We start from the raw sequence: 25,252 nt of genomic DNA, 5'->3' as shown, positions 1-25,252 counted from the left end.
ACTTGTGCCTACTTACTTTCTTTAGACGGGATTTTCTGATCGCGCCCGCCCCAGAACCAGAAATTCTCACCCGAGGTCAACGGACCTTTAAGTGGTCCACCAGATTTTCCATCCTGTCCGTGACAATTCCTGTGACAGGCGGGACCGGAAAATTTATCTCTTCTGTTTATATTTTCCATTGTTTTTTGTCACTGCTCCAAAGTCCATCCACCAGCTACTGATCCCATTCCTCTCCCTGGCAGCAGTCCTGAGACTAAACTGATCTGTTTGCAATCTTGGTGTCACATTTAACCCCAAGATAAGCTTTCAACCACACATTCCAGTCACAACTAAAACGACCAATTTCCATTGCCCAAATTTGCCCCATCTCAGCTCACTGGCTGCTGAAACCCTCGTGCGTGCCTTCATTATCTCTCGTCTCCCATATTCTAACCTCCGTAAACTTTTAAGTAACCCAAAACTCTGCTGCCTGCGCCTTAACTCACAGCAAGTCCCGTTCCCCCATCAACCTGCGCTTGCTGACAAACGTTGCCTCCTGGTCAAACTATGACTTGATTTTAAAATGATCCATCTTGTTTTTAAATCCCTCCATGGCCTCGGCCCTCCCTATCTTTCCAATTTCCAGTCATACAACCTTCTAAGGTATCTGCACTCATCTAATTCTGGCCGCTTGTGAATCCCTGACTCTAATCATTTACCATGCTTGGCCGCACCCTGAGTTGTTGAAGTGTTAAGCTCGGAACTCTCGCCTTATACTTCTTCACCTCCCAACGTCACTTCACTCTTTTGTGACATTCCTTAATAAAATCCTTGATCAAACTTCTGACCATCTATCTTAACATGTCCTCATGTGACTCAGTGTCATACTTTGTTTTATGGGACAGCACGGTGGCACAGTGGTTAGCAGCCAGGGACCCAGGTTCAATTCCGGCCTCGGTCACTATGTGGAGTTTGCACTTTCTCCCCGTGTCTGCATGGATTTCCTCCGGGTGCTCCGGTTTCCTCCCACGGTCCAAAGATGTGTGGGATAGGTTGATTGGCCATGCTAAATTGACTCTAGTGTCAGGGGGATTAGCAGACCATAAGACATAGGAGCAGAATTAGGCCACTCGGCCCATCGAGTCTGCTCCGCCATTCAATCATCACTGATAATTTTCTAATCCCCATTCTCCTGCCTTTTCCCCATAACCCCTGATCCCCTTATTAATCAAGAACCTATCTATCTCTGTCTTAAAGACACTCAATGACCTGGCCTCCACAGCCTTCTGCGGCAAAGAGTTCCACAGATTCGCCACTCTCTGGCTGAAGAAATTCCTCCTCATCTCTGTTTTAAAGGATCGTCCCTTTAGCTTGAGGTTGTGCCCTCTGGTTCTAGCAGGGTAAATGTGTGGGGTTACGGGAATAGGGCCTGCGTGAGATTGCAATTGGTACAGACTCGATGGGCCAAACGGCCGCCTCCTGTACTGTAGGGATTCTATGAAACTCTTGTGAATCGTCATGGACGTGACATATACTGAGTGTAACAGTGGTTTCTGCAAAGGCCTTTTTGCATGTTTTACCTTTTCATTATAAACAAGCTCTCTGCAATGAAATAACTTTCACTGACTGTAAAACATTAATGTTTGATCGTAGATTATCCATGCTGTTTTTAATAAATGATCTTGACCAATTTATGATGGCTGCAGGTGGCCCCAGTTGCTGTTCATTGACTTCCTGCAAGTTCTGTCTCATGTGCTTTCTCTCTCTGTCTCACTCTGTCTCTCCATATAAACTTTGTGCCATGAGCATCAAAAAATGTCCCAAGGCGCTCCACAACTGGTTATTAAACTCAGTATAGAGATTGAATGACAAAATGCAAAGTATGAAGTATTTTCTTGGATTGTGCCAAATAAGTGATTCATGTCTTTTCTCACATTGACAGATATGGGTTCACAGTGCTCATAACGCTAGTGGATATTTCACCATTTATGGAGATGAACCACTGCAGTCAGACCACTTTAATTCACGTCTGAGTTTTGGAGACACACAAACTGTATGGGCCCGAACAGGTTACTTGGGATTTCTTAGACGAACTGATCTCACTGATGCAAATGGAGGTAAGGATTAGAATGCAGGAATACATATCCAAATTTTTAAAGTTTGTTTTTAGTCTCTTAACAGACTCTGTGGAGCAAATGATCTTTCCCTGCTTTATTTCACTTCCTTGTTTTGTATTGTATTGAGGAAATTCAGATATATTGTTCTCTATATTAGAAAATGTTTGTAATTTAAGTTTCAAATGGTTTGATGAAGTCTATAATTTTCTTAGAGCGACATGACGCATTGTATGTTGTGGGTGCCTTGGATGAAGCAATGGAGTTGCGGGGAATGAGATATCATCCCATTGATATCGAAACATCTGTGATCCGTGCCCACAAGAGCATTACTGAATGGTAGGTGTTTCCGTACCTGGCAAACATTTGATTTGATTTATTATTGTCAAACGTATTAGTATACAGTGAAAAGTATTGTTTCTTGTGTGCTATACAGTCAAAGCATACCGTTCATAGAGAAGGAAAGGAGAGAGTGCAGAATGTAGTGTTACAGTCATAGCTAGGGTGTAGAGAAAGATCAACTTAATATAGTATTCAAAAGTCTGATGGCAGCAGGAAAGAAGCTGTTCTCCAGTCAGTTGTACGTGATCTCAGACTTTTGTATCTTTTTCCCGACGGAAGGAGGTGGAAGAGAGAATGTCCAGGGTGTGTGGAGTCCTTAATTATGCTGGCTTTAAAGGGCAGTGAGGAGTTTCCTTATTTTGTATGGTGTAGGATAGTTCTGTAAGTTGGCTCCTTCATCAAATTACTAGTGCTATTCTATTGCGATGTTTACTAGCATTTTTGTTTCAATTTTAATAGAAACATAGAAACTAGAAGCAAGAATAGGCTATCCAGCCCTTCGAGCCTGCTCCGCCATTCATTTTGATCATGGCATGGTCAGATTTTCTAATGGCTGTTTACTTGCCTTGGATGGCATTGATATCCACCTTCCTGCTAAAAACGGTTGTAGAATTTTAATGCAATTTCAAGTCAAGTCTTCACTACCTCCCCTTTCCCTTCCTTGCAAAATAATAAAAAACAAATTCCTACCCAAAAATAATCAGGCCATTAAAGGTTTTGTACCCAAAGCGAACATGAATTATGTACATATTTACAGAAATAAAGTGATATAGAATCATAGAATCTCTAAAGTGCAGAAGGAGACCATTTGGCCCATTGAGCCTGCACCGACTCTCTGCAAGAGCATCTTACCCAGGCCCTATCCCTGTAATCCCGCGCATTTACCATACCTAATCCACCTAACCTACATATCTTTGGACACTAAAGGGCAATTTTCGCATGTCCAATCCACCTAACCTAATATGAGACCCTGGAGACTTAACTCAGAAGCTGCAAAACACATGAGCCAATAAGTGATGTTGCAAAGTTCATAGTGACAAAAGGAACAAATGCAACGATGTGAAAAGTAGCAGCAATTGGAAGGAAATGGGTGGAAATTATATATACCATTTATTAAAGTTTACTTGTGCTGTGGTGGAAGTGTGGGCAGAGATTTACAGGAGAAACAAGAGATTTTTAGACTCAGTGTTTAGAATCTGGAACATCCCACCTCAATAGGTGGTGGAGCCGATTTCATAACTAATCACAAAAGGGAGTTGGACCAGTACTTGATGATGAGTGACTCAGGCAGAAATCGGCGGTGTGTGACTAAGCACAAGTTCTCTTTCAAAGAGCCAGCACAGGCATGATGGGTTGAATGGTCTCGTCCTGTGATGTATGTTTCATTGCTATACAGTCACTACTTACATTTATATAGTAACAAAGTGCCCAAGTCTCTTGGCAGAATGTAATATGGGGGTAATAGGTGTAGATTACTAAACCCAAGATTGCAATTTAAGGACGATATAGCTTGGCAGGCTGGTGAAGAAGGTTTTGGAAAAATAATCTGCAGACATGAATAAAGTTGTTAGTTACAATTAGGGTAAAGGGGAGAGGGTGCAGCTGGGATGGGTGATACTTTGAAGGTGGAAGTAGATAATGGTGATGGAATGGAGTTGCGAAGGAGTTAAGGATTACCCTGGGTAGGCAAGCTTTGCTATAGAGTGGGAGGGGTGATTGGTTTTCAGGGTGGTTGATTTGGCATTAGATAGCCAGGCCAGACATGTGAAATGTGTGCGTAACCTCACTGCTCTCAGAACTCAAGAATTGAACATGGTGTCATACCAAGAGAGGCGATGAGGATGGGAATTTGAGAGTGATTTGGTGTGGATAAAGCAAGTAAAAGAGGAAGGAAGGAAGTTGCTGAGTTGCCCAAATGAGACAACACAATCAGGGTGAACGCAGGTAGGAGCGGGAGTTGGTAAAGGTGCTCATGAGGGATCTGAGAGTTTCCAGGGACCTAGGGGGATGATGGAGAGGTTGAAGCAAGAAAGATGAAGTGTTTGGTCACGGCATATTAATGGTGAAGACCTCGGAGATGGAGGAACCCTACATTGAGATGGTGGTATTTCATATAGATGGGGACATTGACGCACACAGTGAGAAATGTGAAAGGGATATTTCAACGAGGAAGTCATCAAGGGCTTTGGATCATCTTAAACATTGAGGACCTTGAAACAAAGGTGGGAAGGTGTGGCAAAGGTTGAGCTACTTAGAAGTAATTGAAAGGCAGTAGCAGGAGGACAGAATGAAGCTAAATCTCTGAGATAAGAGTTAAATTGGTTTTGGTGACAAATTTGGTGGAACATGTGGTTAAACAGGGTTAGCTCTGAGGAGAAATAAATCACTATTAACAAACTAGAATTTGAGGAGGAAGTCATGGATGGGGACATGCAGGGATGGTAGTGGAAAATTAGTTAAGGTTATTTAATGCGATAAACAAATGCCAAGTGACACTTTCGGGTGAACCAAGATAGTGAATAAGGGGATACTAAAGAGGAAGAAGTACCTGTTTGTCAGAGTTAACCTGTTTTTAGCTTAAATTGGATATATAATATAATTTGCTTCATTCCAAATAAAATGCTTCCTCTGTATTTCTCCTTTCCTCCAGTGCGGTGTTTACCTGGACAAATCTTTTGGTGGTGGTAGTGGAGCTGGATGGATCAGAACAGGAGGCTTTGGACCTTGTTCCTTTGGTCACTAACGTGGTTCTGGAGGAACATTACCTAATTGTAGGAGTGGTAGTTGTGGTTGATGTTGGAGTGATTCCTATAAACTCTCGTGGAGAAAAGCAACGCATGCATTTAAGGGATGGATTTTTGGCAGACCAACTAGATCCGATCTATGTGGCCTACAACATGTAGCCTCTTGTTCTAAGGCTTCCATTAACTATGTGTATGTATATATGTAAAAAGAACTCTTGGTGTTCACCACAAAATGTGCAGAAACCGATAGACAATATTGGCTCCACAGAGGGACTTTCTGCACTTGCAAGCACTAGTGACTCGCCACAAAAGATGTGAAACTATTCCTTTGTACCACAGACGTTTAACAGGCAAAGACAATGATAAGTACACAACCCTTTGAAAGTCAAAAGCCCATTATGGAGCCTATTTCTTGCTTGTTGGTTGATTAACTGCTTTTGAAGTAAGTGTACTATCTGCGCTTTGTATTTTTAAGTTATATCAGCTGAAGTTGCTTACGTTTTTTAATCTGCCCTCTAAGGGGGTACTTTTTAATCTATTCACATACTGTGGCAAAAGCAAGTATTTTAGATTGTTGATTCTTGAGATTTGGTCAAAAATTGTCAAGTTGTAAACAAGGAACCTTCTACCTAGAGATGACTGGTTTAGGATATTTTGCCCCTCCTTTTTTTTCTTATGTCTGGTATTTGATATTAAGAGGTACAAGAGTAACGTCCACCCTGTCAGCACCTTAACAGCTGCACCGAAATCATAAACTCCCTCTCAAAGCAGGGCTCGGCAAACCTGATACAGCAGCCAGGGGGTGATGTCTGCTACCTAACAATACAGGTGTTTATTGTTGGCGTAGCCATTGAAGGGGTATCAGTTATGTTTTCGCTTGTGTGATGATATCATTGTACTACAAACAGGAGGAAGAAAAAAGATACTGAGTAACTTCATATCATGTAATTATGTACAAAACAGTTTTAATTTATTTTGTTCTCTTTAGAAGTATATTAAGAGAAAGACATTCAAGAATGTTTTCCTCTTTTAAGTGTTTGCTAACAAGAGGCAAAGTGTTGCGTTATTTTATGTGGATAGCTTCACATCAGCACACTATATTCGAGGTAATTCATCAGATCTATGGTTTTACCAATGGAAGAGACATTGAAAATCCAGTAATTCTTACTTGCATGGTGTCCCAGTTTTTAAATGAACGACAGTCGTGTTATTCACTCAGAGCCCACCTCAGAGGTGTAGTATCTCAGCGCGTGGTGACCCGCAAGCAACTTCCATCAGAAGACCCCAGCTTGTGAAAAGATCAATGGACATCTTTATGCTTGTGAATTAACTGAGGTTTAAAGTGCACTAAAAAATATATGAAAAATCAATAAAAAAATTGTATTGTGCCAGATTGCCTGGTGTTCATTGATAACTTTGTGTTGGCATGTGCACACATACACTGTTGTTAGACTCTCCACATGTGGCAGGTTAAACAGAGTAGATTGTGTATTTTCTAAGATGTGTGCATGCTTGATGCTCCAGTGTGACTTCAGATTCTGAACTGACAGCTATTTATGATAGTTTCAAACTTTTTACTGCTGCTAATTGTGTTTATAGTAAAGCTTTTTCTTAACTTGTTATGGGTTTGTAAGAATTGAAAAAAAAATCATAAAACAACTAGCTGCAAAAGAGCCGTTTTGCCAGTAAACACACTTTGAAATATTGAGTTAAAAATGTAGGATATAAGAAACTAATATACAAGAATAGGTGTTAATTTTTTACAGTTAAATTTTTGCAACAATATATTTTACATTAAAATACAGGTTTTTAAATTTTTTTCTGATAGGGTGCAGTATACACAGAACATTGGTGGCTGACAACGTTCCTTCATACTTGTTACAATTTCATCGCCCCCCACCCCATCCTTATGTGAGCTACTTACCATTTGTCAACACCTTCTTCCATCTGCTTCTCACTGGGAGGCCCAGAGAGTCCGGTCCGCAGTTTGATTTCTCTCTGCCCTTGGAGATGTTGCTTTGTGGTTAACTGGTAGGAGGTGTAAGCTTAGCAGAGCCAGATCAACGACATATCACTTTTTCTGCTCGCCCGAGATAAAAAGCATTCATTCCTACCATGCACCGTGGCAGCAGCATTGCTGAAGATTAGCAGGACACTGGTCAGTTTTTGAGTGGATAGGCAGGTTTGGAGCTGTCTGGTCGGGTGTGAAACACTCCGCATTGGGCTGCCTTAATGAGTGGATGTTGATTATATATCCTCCAGTGTGTGAAAATGATGTTCGTCGTGAATGAGGAAGTAGACTATATAGCAGTGGTAATAATGCTGCTTTTCTTTTTACTCTGACCCAAATCCACGCTTTTAATCTAGCACATTACCTCTAAGGTTTATATGATGTATTCAAAGCCAGGTTTGTCGTGTCCTCTGCTACCTGCCATTTGTAAAGAGAGTCTAACATTTACTATTTGTAGTAAAGTAGGTTTCTTGTTTCGTTGTGAGTGGAAGAAGCAACCACCCAGAGTTCTACTAGACTCAGCAATAAAGAAGGCTTGTCCTTTATTAGAAAACTTACTATAGATAAACCATGCATTAGAATGTATACAAACAGTTTGTCTTGTGACCTAGTGCTTTGAAGTAAAACAAAACCATGTAATGAAACTCGATGCACATGCACAAAATGGAAGGTACATGAAGATCATATAATGTCAAAACTAATCAAGAACAGGATCAGATTCCTCATGGTGCTTGTTATTATTATTATCCTGCTTGACACTTTACCCAAGGGAAGACTGTCCCTATATCAGTTGAATGTTAGCAGTGTTGAGTCGTGTAGTCTGGTGGATGGTAAGAGAATTTCATGTACTCAACCAATCACAATGGATTTACTGTGCAAAGGACAGCAATCTTTCTTGTATGTTAAACCACCAGTACGCTTTGTACATCTGTGATAACGCCTGTTTTATATTCAAATGAACAAATAAAAGCTTTTATTTTTGTTGCTCTGAAAACACCTCATCTGTCTTCATTCAGTGTAAATATTTCCTTAATAATTCCCTTAATTAGCTAACACTCTTGTAGTCTTCAGTTCGCACCCTCTTTGAGATTAGACAAGATCCTTTTCACAAAGGTCCAAATACTTGCTGTTTTGGCCCGATTGTAAATTGAACATACGACCATGTGAATTAAGAGGAAGGGAATGAAAGTTCTTGGATTTATAACACCAAAAATTAGAGGTTGACAGAATATTACGCGAGCAACCTTGTATATGAGATGCATGATTGCAAAAGCCTGCAGCCTGGTTTTAAAAGCAAACACTCAAACACCTCAATCGTCCAATCCTTCAAATGTCAGGGTGCTTTAAAGGGAGCTATATAAATGCAGGTTGTTATTGTTCCATCCATCTATTCCCTTAAGAATCTTGAATCCTGGAAATAATTTCTTTTCCCTAGGGTCTCAATTTCAGATCGTCAACCTTTCCTCATGACTTGGATGTCTTGATATGTTTTTGGATTTGGTTGTCTTTCACCGACACCAATGACGAGATATCCTTGCTGTAGTATGTGTTTAAAATTGCACCAAGTTCTCCAGGTGTGGTCATATGCAGCCTTGTATAGGCTCCAGCAGTATATCTCTCTTATTCTTCCAACTGTATATCTCTCTGTCTGGTTCACGTTTCTTAGTGTCAATACACATCATAATGGGTTGGGTTTTACAACCATAAAATCCCTGCCTGAGGTCAACGGACCTTCCCATGCTCCGCTCCTCGGCCGCTCCGATTCCCGTGGCAGGTGGGCCGGTAAAATTCTGGCCATTGTGCTTGGTTTTAATGAGCAGTTCACCAATACCCGAAGACCTTCCTCCTCTTTATCCAATAGTCTTTGGACAATTTGGTGTATATTCCCACTGTTCATTCCCCTTCTCTAGCCTCGTTCCCTTGCATATGTCTAGATTTAATGCATTTTCCACTCATTTTTCCAGGTCCTCTTTATATGTCACCTTGCTTGATTCCTGTTAATGAAACCCTTCCCTTCCTCAAATTGCTTTAACCTGCTAGGTTAGGCTGCTTTGTTTCTGCACGCAGCTCCAAATCATTCCTATAGACCCAAAACAGCAATGACTCCAGTACTGACCATGCTGACAGCTCCATTCACAACCACTCTGCTTTCTCTGATTTAAATCGTGTTCATCCCACAGCCTGTAGTTGATGACCTTTAGTTTTCTGAATTACCGCCATGACCTTTATAAAGATTGCTGTTGGGCCAGCTCCTCTCCAGTCCTCAGACACTTGTTACAAAGGCATGATTGGTTTCACTAACCAGTGCTTCAAGCAGCCTCTTACCAAGCTAATCTGGACCAGATGTCTGGTCTGCCTTTAACTTCCTCAGCCTCTCGGTAACCATTTTATCAGAAATTGCTATTTCTTTTAGTATTTTCTCCCCTCGAATTTTAACGTCGCTGGTAGACAGCGCACAATGATATCCCTGAACACTTGACATGACTTGTTTAGTCTATTTGCTATCTCTTCAATGTTTAATGTCCTGCTACTTTCAGGATCTTTCAGTGGACCATCCTCTCGTTTCTTACCTGCTTTCTATGGAAAGATTTATAGAAACGCTTGATGTTTCTTTCAATATTTCCTGCTGTCCTCATCTTGTTTATTACTTTAGGTCGGTCGGCCTGTTTCTTAACTTCTGCAAATTATTATTAAATAAATGCTTTTTTAAAAAAAGCAATTAAACTTTGTGAACTGTTTTGAACTGAGATTCAGCAATAAAAAAGATTTCAACATGCTCGTCTATCGATTAATTTAAAATTAGCTGTGGCTTTTTAACTTGGGCAACATTGAAGTTGTATTTATCACTCAGAGAAGGTAATGAAGTTGAAAGCTTCATGAGTCATGTACTGTGGGTGAGTCACATATACAGATCAAACTGGGTAGGGCGCAACACACTTTCCTTGGAGACAGTTGGGTTTTTATGACAAAATAACAGCTTGTATTAATCTTTTGTGCAAATCCATAAATAGCGAGATTTATTGAATTCCATTTCAAACCTTGCCCTTGCTTTGAACAGTCAACCTCTGGACTGCTCCTCCAGGATAATCATTGAATACAGGAGTTGGGACGTCTTGTTGAAGTTGTACAAGACATTGGTAAGGCCACACTTGGAATACTGTGTGCAATTCTGGTCACCCTATTATAGAAAGGATATTATTAAACTACAAAGAGTGCAGAAAAGATTTACTAGGATGCTACCGGGACTTGATAGATTGAGTTATAAGGAGAGGCTGAATAGACTGGGACTTTTTTCTCTGGAGCGTAGGAGGCTGAGGGGTGACCTTATAGAGGTCTATAAAATAATGAGGGGCATAGGCTAGGTGGATAGTCAATATCTTTTCCCAAAGGTAGGGGAGTCTAAAACTCGAGGGCATAGGTTTAAGGTGAGAGGGGAGAGATACAAAAGTGCCCAGAGGGGCAATTTTTTCACAGAGGGTGGTGTCTGGAACAAGCTGCCAGAGGTAGTAGTAGAGGCGGGTACAATTTTGTCTTTTAAAAAGCATTTAGATAGTTATATGGGTATAGAGGGATATGGGCCAAATGCGGGCAATTGGGATTAGCTTAGGGCTTTTAAAAAAAAAAGGGCGGCATGGACAAGTTGGGCCGAAGGGCCTGTTTCCATGCTGTAAACCTCTATGACTCTATTATGCTATAGTGCTGTGTAGTTGCAATCAACACTTTAGTCAGATTATTTCACATTTGTAAACTATATTTTCGGAATTGATAATGTACAGGTAACATTTTTAAAATGCAAAATTGTGTTTTTTTAAAATAAAACCAAGTGTTGGTATGCATCAGAGCCTCATGTTACTTTGATTACCACCATACCCAACATCTGAACACATGTCTAGCTGTCCTTTCAGGTGCCAACTCACTCCCTTCCAAAACAATCAAAATTCTGCTACTCAAAAAAAAGCCATCCTTTATTATTAGAGAGGCATCAGTGTCGGCACAGACTTGTTGACTCCACTCACCTGATGAAGGGGCAATGCTCCAAAAGCTTGTGCTTCCAAATAAACCTGTTGGACTTTAACCTGGTGTTGTGAGACTTCTCACTGTCCCAAGTCCAGGTCCATATTTTGCAAAACTACTTGTCTCTTCAGTTTGCTTCTGCTCTACTCTTCAAATCAAAAATACTCTCGGCCAATCAAGAATGATTGAGGGAAAGATGGTGCTATAGTGTTTAGATTACTGGACCAGAGGCCCAGACTAATGCCCAGGGGACATGGGTTCAAATCCCACCATGCCAACTGCTGGAATTTAAATTCAATAAATCTGGAATGATAAAGCTAGTCTCTGTAATGGTGACCATAAAAATTATAACCAATTGTTGTAAAAACCCATCTGCTCCACAATGTCCTATAGGGAAGGAAATCTCCTACCCAGTCCAGCCTATATGTGACTCCAGACCCACAGTAATGTAGTTGTTTCTTAATTGCCTTTGAAAAACCTAGCAAGCACTCAGTTCAAGGCCAATTAGGGATGGACAACAAATGCTGGCTTTGTCAGCAACAAAAGAAAGCTTTTTTAAAAAAAGTGACATCCTCTGAGGATGTGACCTTTGTCTGGTGGCCATTATTGTCCTCCACTGCAGCATTTACAATGGTTGAGGATGTCATCATCGCCAATCCTCTGTTCCTGTTCGACTGCAATAAACACACTGGGAGTATGACTGCTCCTCTATCCATTAGCGCCACCTCCTTAGTGCCCTCCCTCTGAAGATCCCTTCCTCATCTTCATTTACTTGTTGCCCCTTGGTGATGTAATTCTCAGCCTTCTGCACGTGCAAGGATGCTGCAGTCTATCCTTCCACCGACTCCTTCAAGCAGTCAGTCATCCTGCTCAACGTTTTTCTTCCATTTGAACAATTAAAAAGGCTAAAACCATCATCTTCAAACCTGACCGGAAGATCTTCTCTCCAACCTTCGAGTCCATCCACTCTCCACGCACTTGGGCTAGATCTTGGCATCTAATCTGGTCAAAGGTTGAGCTTCAAACCCCACGTTCTATTCATCACCAAGATTGTTTACATCCTACATGCACAAATACCTCATTTCCTTTCCCACAACAGCAATCCACCCACCCCCCCCAAGAATCTTTTCTGCATTCTTTTGTAAACTTTAGGCTCAGTTTTTCCAGCGTTTTCTCATTGGCCTCCCACATTCTATCCTGCCCAAAATTTGGCCTCATGCATCCTGCCCCATTCCCTCTGTCTTGCATTTTCTCCAAATGTTTCCTCATCTTCATATCTATCCATAGGCTCTCTCCACCACGTCTTTCTAACCTTAGCCAACCTTTTAACTGCACTGTGTTCCTCTGACTGTGGTGTTTTAAGTGCATTCCCACTATTCTCCTTCTCTGTCAACCAACTTGGATCTACTCTGGAATTCTACTCCCAAATCCCTGTAATTACTGCAACTTTTAAAAATCGCAAACATCTTTTCAACCAAGTTGCCAAAAGCTTTACCCAAGGAAGTTGCTTGGAGACCTTTTGTTACTCAAAATAAAAATGCTCAAGGTGCTTTTACAATGATAAAGGTCCCTTACAGATGAACAATAATGGGATTTACTGTACTTTTATTCATTCATGTGCTCTGGGATTCACTCTGACAAGGCCAGCATTTACTGGAAGTGGGGATGTTTGCTAGTAATTACAAAGCCATTAGTTCTGACCATGACTTCACAGATACTGAAACAGACAGCAAAGTCATGGACAACATTCACCCCTGGGATGATTAATTTGACGTCACTTTCCTGCAATAAAAGTGGCAGGCTATGAAAATCCTCGATGAGAATATAACTCACTCTTGTCGTCTCTCCCTAATTACCCTTGGAAAGATGGTGGTAAGCTGCTTCATTCCATGTGGTTTAGATAGACCCACAGTGCTGTTAGTGAGAGATCTAGGATTTTGACATTATCTTTCCCAGTCAGGATGGTATGTGTGCCTGTGTGTGATGAAAGGGAACTTGCTGGTGATGACATTCCCATTTGTCTTAAAGTTAAAGTTTATTTATTAGTCACAAGTAAGGCTGACATTCATACTGTGATGAAGTTACTATGGAATTCCCCTAGTCGCCACATTCCAGCACCTGTTTGGGGTCAATGCACCTAACCAGCATGTCTTTCAGACTGTGGGAGGAAACCCACACAGACGGGGCGAACGTGCAAACTCCACAAAGACAGTGACCCAAGCCGGGAATCGAACCCGGGTCCCTAACGCGGTGAGGCAGCAGTGCCGACCACTGTGCTACCATGATGCCCTTCAAATTGGTAGATTTCACAATACTAGGCAGTCCTGTCAATGAAGCCGAGGCAAGTTCATCTTGTAGATGGTACACTAATGTAGTAAATGAAATTCTAAGGTGAATAGGATGCCAATCAAATGGTCTGCCTTGTCTTCAATGATGTCGAGCTTCTTGATTGACTTAGCATAGTCCATCACACACCAGATTTGAGACTTGTTGAAAGGCTTTTGACAGTTTAGAGGGGAGATAATTGCTGCAGAAAATCCAAACTCTAGCCCGCTCTTATAGCCAAAATATTTACACGTGCCTGTTCCAGCTACATTTCTGGTCCATGATAGTGAGGGATTCAGTGATGGTAATGGTAAGGAAATTCCCCTAGTCGCCACACTCCAGCACCTGTTCAGGTGCACTGAGGGAGAATTTAGCATAGCCAATGCACCTAACCAGCACGTCTTTCAGACTGTGGGAGGAAATCGGAGCACCAGAGGAAACCCACGCAGGCATGGGGAGAATGCGCAAACTCCACAGACAGTGACCCAAACTGGGAACTGAACCCGGGTCCATGGCACTGTGAGGCAGCAGTGCTAACCACTGTGCCACCGTGCTGCCCACAGTCTATTTCAGTATCCGAGAAGTCGTGAACAGAACTAACCATTTGCAATTGCTAGCAAACAACCCCACTTCTGACCTAATGATGGCCGGGGGTGCGTGGGTGGATGGCGGGGGCGGGGAGGGGTGGTGGTCATTGATGAAGAGGCTGCAGATGTTTAGGGGGAAGACACAGCCCAGAGGAATACCTGGACTGAAGTGATTGACTTCCAACAACCACAAACATCTTACTTTGCATTCAGTATAACTCTAACTAGTTTTACTGGGACTCCTTGTTGCCACACAGTCAAAGGCAGTCATTCATAGCTCACCTTGTAATTTTTATCCTATGTCGTTTGTAGATATTAATTTGTGACTATTTATTACTGATTAAGTAAATTATTCATGTAGGAAATGCAGTTGGAAAGTCCATGTATAAAGGGAATTTGGAACCAATTTATTTAGACATTCAGCAGAAGTTTCACATGAAAGGCTTCTGACTAAAATAGTTAAAGAAATGTTATATTTAAAAATAGGGAACAAAGAGTGCCTATGAAAGTTGTGATCACAAGGGAGGGAAGCATATCAAGTTTGCATACAAGTTCTGGTTGCCACACCACTAGGATGTGGAGGCTTTGGAGAAGGTAGATACAAGGTTTACCAGGATGTTCCCTGGTTTGGAGGGTATTAGCTATGAGGAGAGATTGGACAAACTTGGTTTGTTTTCATTTGAACGTCAGAGGCTGAGGGGTGACCTGATAGAAGTTTACAGAATTATGAGGCATGGATAGGAGTCTATTTCTCAGGGTGGAAGAGTCAATTACTAGGGGGCATAGGTTTAAGGCAAAAGGAAGAAAGTTTGAAGGAGATGTGAGGGGCAAGTTTTTTTTTAAACGGAGGGTGGTAAGTGCCTGGAATGCGCTGCCAGAGGTGGTGTTAGAAGCAAATAAAATAGCAACATTTAAGACACGTTTTGACAAACATATATAGGCAGGGAACAGAGGGATACGGACCACGTCGAGGCAAAGAAAGGTCTTTAGTTTAGAAAGGCATCATGTGTCGGCGCAGGCTTGGTGGGCCCAAGGGCCTGTTCCTGGGCTGTACTGTTCTTTGTCCTAAAGTTCATCCTCAGATTCTGTTTCTAAAATACACCAATGATCTGAATATTGAACCAGCCAGGCCGAGTAATTTTACTGATGGACTGACAGAGGTTGCCACAGAAGATTTGGGAAAAGAATTGGGTGTGAAATTAAGGTTTTATGTAAAAATAAAGATAAACGGGCACGTTTAACATGAATGGAACGAACAGATTTTTTAGAAAGGGACATGGGAATAGTACCACAACACTTTAAGACTTGGTCATTTTAAATGCACGGCGTACTATGACTATAGCATTATAACAGTAGAATGGAAGTCTGTTATGTAAAATGTGGGGCCAAGGTTGGACATGCATGAGATACATGATTAATTTTGCCTGATTACCTTGAGGCATTGCAAATAGTTTTATATGTAAAATAAATTCCAGCTATAGGCGAGGGAATAAAACCACAGCATTTTAACTTGGTTTCTTTTGCTCCTTGGAAGATAAAATGCTTCACAGTCCAGTGCCAGAGGTTACAGAATTATGAACGTCAATTAAATATGCTGATGCACAGTCTGCATTACAGGAATGTATCACAATGAACACCATAACATTCAATTTCCAGCTTGCAGTAATACCGTAACAGGGAGAGTTCAAATCGGGGCGTATTTGCACATTGGAGGAAAGGACGGCTACTCCAGCATTGTAAAGAAATATTTCTTTTTATAATATTAATCTTTTCAATATGCCGACATAGTCGATATTTAATCAATCAGGAACTACAAGAATATGCCAGGTATGTGGAATTGAATCAGAGTTACACAGTAAAACCATACAACCAAAACAAGAAGTGAATAGCAGTCCACGTTGGGCGAGATGAATGGCATCATACAATAGTAGCTTAAAGATGTTGAAGCACAGTTTGTATTACAGAAATGTAAAGGAGGGAGAGAGGGAGGAGAGGGGACAGCATGGTTGACACTTAACTGTTCTTTGAAATGGCCTAGCAAACTACTCGATTCATCATAGAAACCGTACAGTACAGAAAGAGGCCATTCGGCCCATCGAGTCTGCACTGACCACAATCCCACCCAGGCCCTACCCCCATATCCCTACATATTTACCCACTAATCCCTCTAATCTACGCATCCCAGGACTCTAAGGGGCAATTTTAGCATGGCCAATCAACCTAACCCGCACATCTTTGGACTGTGGGAGGAAACCGGAGTACCCGGAGGAAACCCACACAGACACGAGGAGAATGTGCAAACTCCACACAGACAGTGACCCAAGCCGGGAATCAAACCCAGGTCCCTGGAGCTGTGAAGCAGCAGTGCTAACCACTGTGCTACCGTGCCGCCCTTCAAGGGCAATTGAAGATGGGCAACAAATGCTGACCTTCCCAGCGATGCATCCCACTTCCTCATGAAAGGATTTTAAAAATGCATGCAGCTGAAGCTTTTGTATTTTCCGAAGCATATTTCTAATTGCTGGTGGTGTATTTTTCATTTATGTATCAGAGCAAGATGTGAAGTAAAGTTCACCGCACAGCCAATTACAGGTGTTTTACATTGCACATCAATTTCTTCTATTTCACACAGCTTCTTTATCTGGATCAGCGTTAGACTCAACAAAGAAAAGACAGCGCACAAGCTGGGATTTTAACATTTTGGAGAAAAGGGGATCATTATTTGAAAGTTTGTTATGGATTTGTTTCTACTGCTGCTTCGGGTAGGGCTTTCCATGGGCATTATTCAAACATTTTGCAATTGTACTTCCAATTCTTGACTAAAGTTTATTTATTAGTGTCACAAGTAGGCTTACATTAACACTGTAATGAAGTTACTGTGAAAATCCCCTAGTCGCCACACTCCGGTACCGAGGGAGGATTTAGCATGGTCAATGCACCTAACCAGCACGTCCTTCGGACTGTGGGAGGAAACCTATGCAGAAATGGGGAGAATGTGCAGACTCCACACAGATAGTGATCCAAGCCAGGATTTGAACCCGGGTCCCTGGCACTGTGAGGCAGCAGTGCCAACCACTGTGCTACCATGACTACACTTCATTAATGTACTTTTTGATCAAGTGTGGGGCCTGCACCAATCTTCATGGAATGCCACTTCTCACCTTTTGCCAGTCTGAGTATTATTATAGTATTATTATTATAGCCCTAACCTCCTCCTGTTTTGCAGCCTGCAAATGGCCCCACATCCTGTCCCATAGTCATGAATCTATTGTATTTATTTATTTGTATAAGCAAAAACTATATTTTCCACTAACCAATGATTGTTCTGTACAAACCATTCAGTGGCCTGTTGCCATCCTGCAAACCCTTTATTACTGGAATTTCCACTCCTGGAATATCCGCTATATTCAAATCTTCCAGAAGTGTGTTTTGTCCACCATATTCTGGGTGTCAGTTTTGTAACCTTGAATCAGTATGGCCCAGGTGTCTTTTTCACAAAATAACTGCAAATTGTAACTAGAGCTATCGATAAAACAGCACGGAAGCATCCAGTGAAAGCGCAAAGGATAAATGAAAACTGCAAAATCGACAGAACATTTTTGAAACTGCCTTGTTTTCTCACAAGGATGATCTATCTAATAGTGGACATTAAGATAGATTCTGCAGTGCTCATCTCAAAGGGCTAGTCTGTAACCAAATTTGACAGATCATAGCATCCTGTTTCTTTTCCTATATTGTCTGTGCTGATCTGCTTGGATTCATTTCATGCCACAGGGTCGTGTATGCTATTATTAATAATACAATTCAAATAATGGGCAGCACAGTGGTTATCACTGCTGCCTCTCAGCGCCAGGAACCCGGGCTCGATTCCCAGCTTGGGTGACTGTCCGTGCGGAGTTTGCACATTCTCCCCGTGTCTGCGTGGGTTTCCTCTGGGTGCTCTGGTTTCCTCCCACAGTCCAAAAGACATGCTGGTGGTTAGGTGCATTGGCTATGCTAAATTCTCCCTCAGTGTACCCAAACAGGCGCCGGAGTGTGGTGACTAGGGGATTTTCACATCAACTTCATTGCAGTGTTAATGTAAGCCTACTTGTGACGCTAATAAATAAATTTTAAACCCCAAGATTTAATGTAGCCACACACTTCACACCACTGCAGGATTCCATCCACGTTTAAAAGGCATTACCTGAAAGTGATTTGGAACAACAGCAAGGGAAGTTCCTTGCTGAAAGTGGAAAATGTTAATAACAAGTATATATCCTGCAGCAATGATTAGTAGTTTGTTTCCTTTCCTCACAATTCTGTAAGCTGTATTATTTGAGAATAATGCCAAGAGCTCCAACTGCTTTGAGGCCAGCTGTATCCCAGTGCTTCAACCCTGCAGGAACAGCCACAAAGTACAATCTCCAGCAGGTTAGATCACCACTGCCCCCAACTGTTGAGTCATGGCTCTCATTCTCAAGTTGCACTGAAATATTGGCTGCACTTTTTGTAACCTCTTAAACCATTTTACTGAATCTCATTTTCTGTTATATCACTAATATTTTTTGCCACTTGCTTTCCTAATATTCCCATATGTGAGGCGGCACAGTGGTTAGATTTGCTGCCTTTCAGCGTCAGGGACCCAAGTTCAATTCCGGTCTCGGGTGACTGTGTGCAGTTTGCACGCTCTCCCCGTGTCTGCGTGGGTTTCCTCCGGGTGCTTCGGTTTTCTCCCACAGTCCAAAGATGTACAGGTTAGGTGGATTGGCCATGCCAAATTGCCCTTTAATGTCCAAAGATGTGTAGGATAGGAGGATTAATGGGGTAACTATGTGGGGTTACAGGAATAGGACCTGGATGGGATTGTTGTCAATGCAGGCCCGATGGGCTGAATGGCCTCCTTCTGCACTGTAGGGATTCTATTTCATTTGAATGAATCTGCCCCATCGAGTTGGTGCTGTGCAGCCATTTTTAGCTGGATTGTTTGCAATGGGAGATATTAAAGTTAAAAAGAATCTACTGAGTGCAGAAAGTTCAGAGGGGAAGTGAAAAAAGAGCAGTCAATAACGTTTTGAGGAGAGACTGGCAGCTAACATAAAAGAATCCAAAGTCTTCTACAAACACAAACATTTTAAAAGAGTGTAGAAGGAGAAGGTGGGATTAGTGACCAACAGGGAGATTTACAGATGGCAGCAGGCAAGATCGAGTTCGTAAACGAATATGTTGCACATCTCTTCACCCAGGGAGATGATGTCGGAGTCGGTGTGAAATTGAAGTTAGTGAAGACACCGGATTAGTTAAAGATTGATGGAGGAGTTACAAGAACTGCTGGCTGTGCTTAAAATTCATTAGTCCCCAGGACCAGATGAGAGTAATCGAAAGCTATTGAAGGAAGTAAGGATTGCAATTGTGGACCATCTTCCTGAGAACTGCAAATGTTACATCCTTGTTCAACAAAGGGGTGCAAAGATAAACCCAGCAATTACAGGTCAGTCAGTTTAACCATGGTGGTGGGAAAACTTTAAAGCAATAACTCAGGGCAAGATTAAAAGTCATCTTTTAATGAGTGTGGGCTAATTCAGAAAACCAGCATGGATTTGTTTAAGGGCAAACTGTACTTAACTAATTCAATTCAAGACTTTTGATGATCTATGTTAATAACCTAGACTTGAATGTATAGGACACAATTTGAAAATTTGCAGATAACACAAAAGTTGGAATTATTGTGAACTGTGTCCAGAATATCGAATCTTCAAGAGAATAGAGGCACAGGTGGAATGTAAGCCGTGTGAAGTGACACATTTTGGCAGGAAGAATGAGAATATAAAACAAAGGATACAATTCTCAGGGGAGTGCAAGAACAGATGGATTTGGGGGTATATGTGGACACATTGTTAAAGATGGTAGGTTGAGAATACAGTTTATAAAGCCTCTGTGCCTTATTAACAGAAGCTTAAACAAGCAAAAAAGTTATGACAAATCACCTGTCTAAAACATTGATTCAACCTCAACTGCAGTGTGTTCTCAATTCTGGGCAAGGTGCAGAAAAGATTTACAAGAATGGTAATTCTTGTAATTACTGGAATGAGGGATAGATTGACAAAGTTGGGGCTACTCCTCTTTGAGGTTAAAAGGAGATTTCAGAGAGGTGTTAAGATTCAGGCAGATGGGGAGAAACAGGCCTTTCACCATCAGGGACAGAGAACCAGAGCAAACAGATTTAAAATGATTGACAAAAGAACCCACGGTGACATGAGATGTTTCTTTTTCTTTAACACAATGAATTAAGATCTGGAAAGGGCCAGCTGAGTGTGGTGGTGGCGGCGACGACAAATTCAACTGTGGTTTTTAAAAAGGAACTGGGTAATTATCCGAAGAGAAAAAATTACTGTGAAAAGTTAGAGAAGTGGGCTTTCACTTGTGCTATAACTGTGATTGGTGTGAGACTTCCCCTCTTTCCATTCACACTCACCCACTGCACCGAATTACACCCAATACACAACCCTTTTCCACTTTTCTTTCACTTATTTTTGCTTTCTCCTAGTCTTTAAGTCTTTGGCTTAACGGATTGTTCCCCATTTGTTTCCTCTCGATTTGGTTAAGAAGAATTGGTAAAGATGTATTTTCAACGTTGGTCGGCCAGCATTTGACACACAGGCCTGAAAAATATACATTGTACAGCTATGTATAGCATGCTACAATAATTGTGGGATATAGAATTGCCATCACAAATTAGAGGAAACGCATTTGAACGCCAGAATGACCAGTTGCTAAAACAAAGTCTCTTCCCCATCTCCATCCTGGGCGGTTGGGCCAAAGGGCCTGTTTCCATGCTGTAAACCTCTATGACTCTACCCCTCTCCTGGGCAAGTCTCTGAAATGAAGCTCGTCTGACTGCAAACTTTAACCTAAAGGTGAGCTTATGACCTCATAATAGTGCATTACTAAGACCACTTGCTTCCATCGCCCGATTTCATCCCTGTAGACAGTTAGCGACATGAGACTCGAGGTGGAACAGAATGTTAAAAATGCCAGATGTGGGGGGACTCGAGGGTGACGGGAAAGGAAGCATTGAAGGTATAAAGGTAAGTTTAAAAACAAATAAGGCAATTCCACAGACCAACCTAGAAGAAAGTATAATTTACCAGTACAATACAAAGGGGAAAATGCAAAATAAATAAAAGGGAAATCATTTCAGCTGGGGTTAGCATAACTGAAGCAGAGATTTACCTTGTAAATTGTAAAGAAATCAAAAGCCAATTGATAAAACAAACCTTTAAGTAAATTAAAAATAAAAAAAAGTTAAAACAAGTCGACTTGGAGATTCCGTCGTTCTGGATAGTAAGGATTGCAGTAAAATCTTGCCGTTGGCAAATGTAGCTGCTTGAATAGTACATGGATTAAGTTGCTCAATTATCAACCAAAGTGGGCCCACCTCTCCGGATGGGAAGACGACATTGCATCAATCCTTGCCAATTATTTTTATTTTAGATATTTATATATAAATAAACACCAAAAGTTAAACATTCAAAGTACATCTCTGAAATACATTTATTGCCCAATGTAAACACAGATGATTTAATATATTGCCAGTAAGAAAAACTTACAAAAAAGCCCAGAATTTGCCATGTCCTAATTGAACTGCCATGTGACGCCACACTAAAATGAATAAATGTGCAGAGTGGCTAAACCTTACATGATGGAGTTACAAATGGCAACTGCATTTAGCTATGAATTGATTTTTAATGCCGCATCTAAAACAATCCAAAAGCAGGGTTAATTTAGTGATAATTTAAAACAAAATCAGGCCACAGTCATGTTTAATAGAGTGTTTATACTGCATAATGTGAAAAAAGGTGCAATGGTGTCACCAAGACATGAAAACAGAACAGTCAAAGTTACACGTGTCTTACTTTCATGCAGCTACTAGTAAAATGTTTAAACAGCCTTTGGAATGATTCTATATTTAAATTATTTTCCGTTTTCTGCAATACCACAAAACATTTACTGGTATGTGTTTTTGTACCAGACACTCAGCAAGGTACAGACCCATCACAATCACAATGCCTTTTATAAATGGATCGACATGCAGTTACATAATTCTGTCTAGGGTGACAAGGACTGTAAGCAAACAGGCAGCAATAGCTAATTACGATCCAAAAACCTAACAGCTGCTGAGAAAAAACTAAGTGCTTCATTTTATTTTATACAATTCAACTGCGAGACAGACACCTGCACAGGTATTCAGTGAACACTGGTGCAGAAAGCAAATTTCACTGTAATTTTTCTGTTCATACCTAATGGTACATAAAGGTAGTATTTGGCAATTTTACATGCGTGTGGACTCATTTGGGTTAGGAAAAAAAAGAAATGTGCAAATTACAAAACCAGAACTAAATGTTCATTCCATCTCTAAGGTCCAGCTCATTAGAAATCCCATTTCCCTGCTTTAATACATGATCAACATTCAATTTTTTTTTCATTAATAAAAGTAGCATACGTAAGAAAAATATAAAAAAGCAGAGTTGGGAAATATTAACAGTTATTTTTTTTAAAGCAGGTTTACTACCTGCTGTGTCAACCCTGTCCCGAAGTACTGATCACGACCACGGATGTAAAAGAAGTTTAAAAAACACACAAAAAGGTATCTGGTTAAAATTAACACAGATCAACTTGGTTCGGCTAACTGATTATACTGGGTGGGTGGGTTTTGGGGGGGGGGGGGGGGGGGGCGGTGGGGGGGGGGGGGGCGGGGGAGAGGGTGGGTGGGTAGGGAAACTAAGCTTTGTAGATTAAAATGCTGGTGCAAATGGGAAGAAAGATTCACAGAAATGTGGCTCTGAAATAAAACCAGCACAGTCTGTGAAAAAAAAGGAAGTTATCTCTGTTTCCTAGTATGGCTGTTGCGGAGAAGAGCACTCTCATCTTTTCCGACGGCAGGTTCGTTTGTGCTCAGCATGCCAGTGCTCCTGCTGACATTTGATGGAGCAGTACGAGGTGTTCCAGCAGCAGTGGTACATTGCTTCCTCCTCACAATTGTAGCACTGGAGAGAGAAGACAAGAGGATTACTTACACTACCTGAAGACCAGCCAGCAGCATTTTCTAGTTAAAGTACAACCAGAGGAAGTGGTTAAACCTTCCCTTCCCGTGCATTACCTGTTGGGCTGCTAGTGGGCAGCGGGTGAAAGCATAAAAATTGCAATCCTGAGCCATTTCGTTTCGGATAATGAAAAGTGGGGGCAGCACGGTGGCACAGTGGTCAGCACTGCTGCCTCTCAGCACCAGGAACCCAGGTTCGATTCCCGGCTTGGGTCACTGTCTGTGTGGAGTTTGCACGTTCTCCTCGTGTCTGCGTGGGTTTTCTCCGGGTGCTCCGGTTTCCTCCCACAGTCCAAAGGTGTGCGGGTTAGGTTGACTGGCCATGCTAAATTTGCCCCTTAGTGTTAGGGGGATGTCAGGGAGATTAGTAAGGTAAATATGTGGGGTTACGGGGATAGGGCCTGGGTAGGATTGTGGTTGGTGCAGGCGCGATGGGCCAAATGGCTTCCTTGTGCACTGTAGGGATTCTTTTCTATAAAATAATTGGATTTTATATGCATATTGCCCACGCTCCGGTGGGCTATGACAACATGGGGCATCTGAATGAATATTCACTAGACTTGACCAGTGAGATATAGCGGTAGCAGTTGTGAACTTTACATTTGGATTTCTTCAGTGAATTTGAGTGGACACAATGGCTTTGAAAATGGCATCTTAAAGATGTGTCATAGTAAACCACCACTAGAGGGCTCTGATGTACATAAGTGCCTTGAAGATGAACAGTGAGAAAATGTGAATACATTTCAAACACTGCTTCTTAAATTTAGCACATCTCTTGAGTCAGCCAATTTTTTTTTAAGGTTGTGAACCTGATCTCCATTGCAGCTACAACTGAGTCATTACAAAGCAAAGTGTTTGGCTTTGTTGTCGATTTTTAAGTAGAAATGGTAATTCTGTATTTGCACAGTTACAAAGAACAAAGAACAGTACAGCACAGGAAACAGGCCCTTCGGCCCTCCAAGCCTGTGCCGCTCCTTGGTCCAACTAGACCAATCGTTTGTATCCCTCCATTCCCAGGCTGCTCATGTGACTATCCAGGTAAGTCTTAAACGATGTCAGCGTGCCTGCCTCCACCACCCTACTTGGCAGCGCATTCCAGGCCCCCACCACCCTCTGTGTAAAAAACGTCCCTCTGATGTCTGAGTTATACTTCGCCCCTCTCAGCTTGAGCCCGTGACCCCTCGTGATCATCACCTCCGACCTGGGAAAAAGCTTCCCACTGTTCACCCTATCTATACCCTTCATAATCTTGTATACCTCTATTAGATCTCCCCTCATTCTCCGTCTTTCCAAGGAGAACAACCCCAGTCTACCCAATCTCTCCTCATAGCTAAGACCCTCCATACCAGGCAACATCCTGGTAAACCTTCTCTGCACTCTCTCCAATGCCTCCACGTCCTTCTGGTAGTGCGGCGACCAGAACTGGACGCAGTACTCCAAATGCGGCCTAACCAGCGTTCTATACAGCTGCATCATCAGACTCCAGCTTTTATACTCTATACCCCGTCCTATAAAGGCAAGCATACCATATGCCTTCTTCACCACCTTCTCCACCTGTGTTGCCACCTTCAAGGATTTGTGGACTTGCACACCTAGGTCCCTCTGTGTTTCTATACTCCTGATGACTCTGCCATTTATTGTATAACTCCTCCCTACATTATTTCTTCCAAAATGCATCACTTCGCATTTATCCGGATTAAATTCCATCTGCCACCTCTCCGCCCAATTTTCCAGCCTATCTATATCCTGCTGTATTGCCCGACAATGCTCTTCGCTATCCGCAATTCCAGCCATCTTTGTGTCATCCGCAAACTTGCTGATTACACCAGTTACACCTTCTTCCAAATCATTTATATATATCACAAATAGCAGAGGTCCCAGTACAGAGCCCTGCGGAACACCACTGGTCACAGACATCCAGCCGGAAAAAGACCCTTCGACCACTACCCTCTGTCTCCTATGGCCAAGCCAGTTCTCCACCCATCGAGCCACTTCTCCTTGTATCCCATGAGCCTTAACCTTCTTAACCAACCTGCCATGTGGGACTTTGTCAA

General features: G+C 41.8%; 2 protein-coding genes across 5 annotated transcripts in view; one reads left to right on the top strand and one right to left on the bottom strand.

The window, feature by feature from the left end:
• LOC144506541 (disco-interacting protein 2 homolog C-like) overlaps positions 1–8,180 on the top strand; it is a 581,001-nt gene extending 572,821 nt beyond the window's left edge. Inside the window, exons 36-38 of the mRNA XM_078232798.1 lie at positions 1,922–2,096; positions 2,309–2,432; positions 5,086–8,180. Of these exons, the coding sequence (XP_078088924.1) occupies positions 1,922–2,096; positions 2,309–2,432; positions 5,086–5,338 (552 nt within the window). The 3' untranslated portion in view covers positions 5,339–8,180. The remainder of the gene's footprint in view (positions 1–1,921; positions 2,097–2,308; positions 2,433–5,085) is intronic.
• Positions 8,181–15,769: 7,589 nt separating this feature from the next.
• Positions 15,770–25,252, bottom strand: part of zmynd11 (zinc finger, MYND-type containing 11) — a 194,712-nt gene continuing 185,229 nt past the window's right edge. For 2 of the 4 annotated variants that reach the window (XM_078232821.1, XM_078232839.1), the window contains one exon: positions 15,770–23,142. In XM_078232821.1, the coding sequence (XP_078088947.1) occupies positions 23,020–23,142 (123 nt within the window). In that variant the 3' untranslated portion in view covers positions 15,770–23,019. The remainder of the gene's footprint in view (positions 23,143–25,252) is intronic. The other 2 variants (XM_078232811.1, XM_078232830.1) reach the window with 2 other exon arrangements.

This window comes from Mustelus asterias, chromosome 2 (genome assembly GCF_964213995.1).
Source record: "Mustelus asterias chromosome 2, sMusAst1.hap1.1, whole genome shotgun sequence".
Classification (NCBI taxonomy): Eukaryota; Metazoa; Chordata; class Chondrichthyes; order Carcharhiniformes; family Triakidae; genus Mustelus; species Mustelus asterias.
Note: the sequence above shows the minus strand (reverse complement) of the source record. Positions and strands in the feature narration are given on the sequence as shown.